At 34.9% G+C, this 6,620-nt stretch overlaps 1 protein-coding gene across 1 annotated transcript in view; it reads left to right on the forward strand.

Moving 5' to 3' along the window:
- RNPC3 (RNA-binding region (RNP1, RRM) containing 3) overlaps window positions 1–5,463 on the forward strand; it is a gene marked incomplete at its 5' end in the record, with an annotated part of 10,079 nt that extends 4,616 nt beyond the window's left edge. The window contains 8 exons of the mRNA XM_008950044.1: window positions 195–343; window positions 1,291–1,416; window positions 2,225–2,361; window positions 3,252–3,413; window positions 3,588–3,682; window positions 3,762–3,820; window positions 4,361–4,493; window positions 5,396–5,463. Coding sequence (XP_008948292.1) covers window positions 195–343; window positions 1,291–1,416; window positions 2,225–2,361; window positions 3,252–3,413; window positions 3,588–3,682; window positions 3,762–3,820; window positions 4,361–4,493; window positions 5,396–5,455 — 921 coding nt within the window. The remainder of the gene's footprint in view (window positions 1–194; window positions 344–1,290; window positions 1,417–2,224; window positions 2,362–3,251; window positions 3,414–3,587; window positions 3,683–3,761; window positions 3,821–4,360; window positions 4,494–5,395) is intronic.
- Window positions 5,464–6,620: the final 1,157 nt, after the last annotated feature.

The following is a 6,620-nucleotide window of genomic DNA, read 5'->3' on the forward strand; positions in this document are numbered from 1 at the left end:
TACTACATTTAATTAAATTACATTACTATGCAGTTCAGCAAAAGAACATCTAGATTCCTATAAACATGCTTTAAAAAAAATGCTTCTTGTCATCTAATATGTTGCTTTGACTCTTTACTATGTAAATGAAAACGAGCTATGCATTTTTTTCCCTTAATACGTTTCATTACTCTTGACTTTTTCTCCATAATTAGTATGAAGAGTATTTACCAGTGCCTGTGCCACCTCCCCCAATCCCACCCTTGCCTCCTGAAGAGCCTCCTTTGCCTGAGGAGGAAGAAGAGCCCATCTGTAGTGGAGATGAATCAGAATATGAAAGTGATAATGAGGAGGAGAAGGAGAGGTATGCATTTTACAGTCACTTGCAAGCTTTTGGGCTTTTTTTAAAGGGATGCTTTTGCTTTTTAGATTCTAGCTCAGCAAATAGTGGAATCTGTTAATGTTTGCAGTATGTAGGCAATCTTTCCAGATGTTTAAGGAAGCTCCAGAGTGATCTAAAAACAGGACAGTGCTGTTTTCAATCACAGTAAGAGAAGGCAAATAGCCAAATGGTATGCAAATTATAGTTTGTTTCCACATCCAAAAAAACCCTGCCCAAAATCAAAGCCTCAGAATAAAGAGAGAGTGTAGATACAAGGATGCAGTAATTAATTTTTCTGGATTCTTAATTTTTCCATCTCTTTACTGAATAAACTACATAGGCTGATCATAAGTGGACTCTGACTTCAAAAACGTTCTTTGTACATCCGTATGTATTTGTAGGAATAATAATAACGGGAGGTCGTGTGCTCTTGCAGTTTTGGGACTGAATTACATCACAGCTGGGATTTTCATTTTAATATTAAATGAAGAGAACATTTTCTTTATTTGCTGTTTAAACTGCAAAACATCAGAAAGACCCTATGCTATATTCAGAAGAATGACTTGTGTTTGGAAAAAGGCAATCCTGTTGAGTGGAAATAGGATAATGAAAAGAGTACAGCCTGAGCTTTTTAGCATTTCTGTAGCTTCAATGTCCTAATTTGGTGGATGCTTACGGGCATCAAGGAACTCACCAAGGGGCATCACTGAACTTTTTACTATCTTGATTGGTCACTTCAGTGCTCTGTATGTATTAATTTGCTATATGTTATTGTGTATTAATGTACTTTTGGTCTTAAGGTAGCTAGATTTATAACCATATTCTGAAAAGGCTTCAGGGGCTTTAAGGAAGGGTAAAGGGTTTTTAAAATGAGTATTTTCAAATAAACTGTAAATCACTTCGTTTCTTTTTTAAACTGTTTAAAATAGAATGATCAAGTTGATGGAATTGGCAACCCTTCAGCCTAAAAGACCAATAAACACAAAGAGGCGTGGTGTTAGAAAAAAGCAAAGGATTAAAGACTTACTGAATGTTCCTGCATGTGTTCCCCACAGGTTTGTATTATCTTGTGGGTTTTATACTTTTCCAGATTACTTCTTTTGCCAAATGATGTTCTGTTTGCCTTTGTGTTGCTATTTTAAAACAAGCATTCTTCACTGGTAGTTGAATTTGGTAGTAGGGTTTTAATTTGAACTCAAATCTGCTCAACAACCTTGATCTGTAAAGCATGTCTGTTTGAACAGAGCTGTTCAAGCTCTGTTTCTCCTGCTACCAAAAAAATAATAGTCCCTTTTTCATGAGAAACAAAAATAATTTGATATCACAGCCCTGACATATGCAATCTGGATTTATGTTTGGGATACTTTTTAAAATAAAAACTGGAAGTATAAAAACTGTTTTGGTATAAAATAAGTTTGGTTCTTAAAACTGCAGTACTGTGGCACAGTAGGCAGCAGTGTAATATTTCTATGTAGTGATGATCAATTGTGAATGCATTTTTGCCACCACGTTCCTCCTTCAGGAGAGTTATTTTTTTAAAATTTGTATATATTTTTATACACTATTGAGAGAGCAGCAACATGGCCAGCTTATTTTTCTCATTTAACTTAAGATAAAGTTTTTCATAATTGCCTGTCTATACTGTAATGTGGTATGTAATTCTTGTTTCTGCTTCCACTGCCAGCCATACCTACTGTATTTACAGTGCTTTAATCAGCTTGAGCTGTATTGGCTGAAACTTATGAAATGGAGAACTCATGTATTTGTGGTAAACAGAAGCACAAAGTCTATTTGGGAGAAATCTTGTATTTGAGCCTGCATTCACCAGTATCTGAATCTTTAACATGTTATTGTTTTAAACAGTAATTCGCACCCTACGCTGTCACCTTCAGATGTCTTTGAGCAGCCACAGCATGTAGGTCTTAAAAAAATTGAGTTCCATATTACTACTGACATCCCAACTGTTCTACAGATGAACTCAGCCAAGGAAGACAAAAATGGTGAGAGAATTTGTACTTCAAATGTGTTGAATATTAAATTCATGTGGTCTTAGTGTGTAGAAGACTGCTTATATTGAGGCCAGGGAGTTCTTTTCTTTTGTTTTGGAGCCTTTATAAATAATGTATATTTGGGCTTGTTTAAGAACAGCAACTTGTCTCCTCTGCATTTGTATTTTTTTTTTCCCCCATGCTAAAGCGCAGAACTCTGCCTTGATACAGTAAAGGATCTAGACGATATTAATGGTCTTCTTCTCTCAGGTGTGATCTGTGGGTGTATGGTGAATTGCACTTTCTTATAAATGAGGAGGTGTTTTTAGAGAAATACATTATAAAGGTGTTATCAGTTTTATATAGTATAATTGACTGTATCAGACTCATTTCAGATTTTCCTTTTACAGTTCTTAGAGAGCAATTTTCAAGTGATTGCCACCTCCTTCTGTGTGATGCACTGATTATCTGATATAAAAATGCTGAGTGATAATAGCAGTGAAGCATGATGGGTTCTTAGAGGGTCATGGTTAGTCTATTTTTTGGCACTTTACAGTAATATACAGTTTGAATGAAAATTAGATAATCCATTGAAACAGATGCAGGCTTGAACAGCAAGGTTAGTTTTCCCTTTACTGGCATGTGTCTTAACTTTTAATTTGTAGTACAGTTGATTTTGTAGGACCATATAGGGCAAGTGTGTTTGTCAAACCAGGGGTTAAGACCTATTTCTTTTAAGGATGTGTTTAAGTTGCTTTACAAAGCAACTTGCAACCTTGCTGCTTTTACAAAACATGTTTACTATATTAACATGTTACCGAAAGGAGTATACCTTTTCCTTGCTGTTGACCCTCTTGTGAATAAACATACAAACTACTGATACAATGTGTTTGAAATTTCAGACCTTTGTGCAGCCACAGAAGAAATCAATAATACAGGCTTTGGAAGGATTTTCCCAGCTCCTAGTTCAAATGATAAAATGGAAACTGAAGAGGAGGAGGATGAAATACCATCAGAATTTATTTCTAGAAGGGAACTAGAAAAAAACAGACTTTCTAGAGAAGGTATAACTGAGAATAATTTATCTAGTAATAGCCCTTTGATTTGTTGCAACAAATAGTTTAAATAAGTTTTTCCTTTATTAGTTGGTCATATATTGAATTTAGTTATTTTATACTGAGCAAAAATACAGAGTAACTAAATGAGTTAAAATATGATGTTTTTCTCTCTTCTTCAAGAAATGGAAAAATTTTCTGTTTTCAAAAACTATGAGCCGGGCGATCCAAATTGTAGGATATATGTGAAGAATTTAGCTAAGCAAGTTCAAGAAAAGGTAGGTAAATTAACACATTAAATAATTATCAAAAGAGGTTTTTCTTAGCTTTCTGCTTATACCTACACTCCAATTTCAGGATCTCAAATTCATTTTTGGAAGATACGTTGACTTCCAGTCAGAAGTGGAGCGGAACATGTAAGTTCATTTGGCACTTGTTTAGAATTAAGCCTTTTATGTTAACTTCTATCATACTGGTGAAAAATGTGATTTAAAAACTAGCCATCTTTACTTTTTTCTTTATGCTTCTATACGGAAAAAAGTTACATCTGCAAATCTTCATTTATTGCAAGTACAGAAATCAAATTGTTTTTTGAACAGTGTGTGAAGATCCTATTTGAACAGTGTGTGAAGATCCTATTATTTTGCCCTTATGTTTTGATTACCAAATTTACTGTCTGCTGGCTCAGCAACACAGAATGAACAGTGTAGATGATTGTGTGTATCTGGTTATTTTGCATATGTCATATTTACTACAGTTTGGGGACAATTTGCCATTCTGCAGTCTAATATCACTTTTTAGTAAATGGTTCCCCCAGGCAAAATGGTTGCCAACGACAGAATTCCTGCTTGTAGGCTCTGCTCCCATTTCTGCTGTTTCTCCAACTTGAAGAATGAGAGTTGTACTGTGAAATAGGATAAACACAAGTAATTCCCAGTTCTCCATTTTGCCTCTAGGTTTGATATACGTTTGATGAAAGAAGGCCGTATGAAGGGACAAGCTTTCATTGGACTTCCTAATGAAAAAGCAGCTGCTAAGGCTTTAAAAGAAGCAAACGGATATGTCTTATTTGAAAAACCCATGGTGGTTGTATCTTTTTCTTCAGACTTTTACATTATATTGTGTGTAATCTGTCCGTCAATCTCTAGTTTTGTTGTCCTACTTACTAGAAATCTATTGAAAGAGGAAATATGTTAAGAAAAGCAGGCAGCTTAGCATAGTGTACTGTTGTTAATTTTATGATAATTGAAAAATATAAAGAGGCATCTCTTCTGAAATAGGAAAGTAAACATACTTTAAGACAGCAGAATTGCCTTGTCAAAAGATAATTTAGCTTGTATGAACACTGCATTTAAGTAGGCTTTTTGACTTAAGCCTGTGTTTACAGAATTAAGAACATAAATGTTCCTGTCAGGGTCAGTGATCTCTATTTAGACTGCTTCTCCAGCTAGAACTGTCAGCTGCTTTTTGGGCCCATGTAATATGTTGGGATTTCTACATTTCTTGATTTCATTGCCCTGTGTTTTGTCCTAAGTCCTTCCCTATTTTTCATTTGAATGTTTCATAGTTTATTTCCTTTTCTTTCTATCACCCCGGTTTCTGTTCCTTTTAGTTTTTTTCCTCCCAAATACATGCTCAGACATCAAAGTTACAGAATGGACATGCTGGGATGGAGGATTGTAAATACCAAGCATTTAGCCTGTAGTTACTCTTGTTTGTACCTCACCCATTCCTAGTTAGCCCTCTTTATCTACTTAGTATAGTGAACTCTTGGACAGGCTCTTAATTTTCGTTTTTTTGTAATCAGGATAAGTGAGGTCCTAATCTTTGCTTAATAGACCCTGTTGTTATAATATTTAATACTGTGGTAGAATTGACTTACAGATAAAGGCCACTTTTTAAACTATCTTTTGCTGAAATAATACTCCATTTTTGCTTCTTGATTGGCTTCTGTTTACCATTGCCACTTGTAGTCCTTAACAGAATTTCAGCAATTTGCTCGTTCAGCTAGACCAAAACAGGAGGCCAGTGAAGGCAAAAGAAAAAAGTAGAATTTTGCACAAGGTATGGATTTTTGCATGAAAATAAAGAAAAAGGCAAGGGGTGGGGGTTTGGTTTTATTTATTACCTTTTCAATGGCTTCTTAAGGATAGTGATGGTGGAGGGAAAATGTTCTAAACAATTTTATTTTCTTAAATGTGCACTTGTATCAGAAAACCCAAATGCAAGATGCATAGTTGGTGTACCTTTAAAATATTGCTTCTTCCTCTCTTTAGAACTTGGAGACTAATGCTTCACTATAATCCTGATATCCTAGGGTAGTTGTCAGTTTCTCTAATACTTTATGTGGGGAGCCAAGAAGAATATTCTGTGGAATCAGACTACTTTACCTTTCAGTAATCTTCTGAGGTTTTGGCTTCGGAAAAGAGTTGTCCCTTTTCTGCTTCATTTTCATCCCCAGCATTGTGAAGTGATTCTAAAGAGCTGTTTCCAGACGTAAACTAATTTCTGCTAGCTCTCTAGAGGACCTTTGGCTTTGATAAGTTTAGAAAATGAGATCTTAGTGCTGTTACAGAATCCTTTAAACCTGTCTCATTTAGGAAAGGATATTGTATCAGAAAGTGCTACTTAATATGGCATTGATCAAGGCTTCCTTTCTTACGGAATGCGTAGGGCCTGATTTTTGGCATTATCGTCTAAACTTGGAAAGTAACTTTTAGCAGAGAGTAATCACTATTTAACTTTGTTTCCTGTCATATAGCTTTACTTCACTACTACTTAACTATTTAATATGTCATGGCCTAAAAACATTTAATTAGTGAACTATCTCAAATTAGTACGTGAAGCAACTGGTGCTAGAACTAGAAGCACTTATTTTTCAATCTGCACCCTCTGACTGGTTGGCTATCTCAAATGTAAAGGGCTTTTAACTTAATTACAGACTACAGTTCAGCTTCACTCTAGTTGTGCCTCCATGCAAGACCACATGATCTCAAAGCTGAGGCTGAATGCTTCTGAAATGTTTTGCTTAATCCCATGATTCTTTTTTCTTGAAAAATTTTTTTTTCTTTAAAAATTTTTTTCTGGATGTTTTGATTGTTTGGAAACTTTGGGAAAAACCTGAAGTTTAAAGTTAAAGGATATGAACAGCTGGGTTTGATTTTTTTTTTTTTTTTTTTTTTTTTTTTTTTTTTTTAAAAATTTGTTGGGGGACCC

Source organism: Merops nubicus, unplaced genomic scaffold (assembly GCF_000691845.1).
Source record: "Merops nubicus isolate BGI_N331 unplaced genomic scaffold, ASM69184v1 scaffold21301, whole genome shotgun sequence".
Lineage (NCBI taxonomy): Eukaryota > Metazoa > Chordata > Aves > Coraciiformes > Meropidae > Merops > Merops nubicus.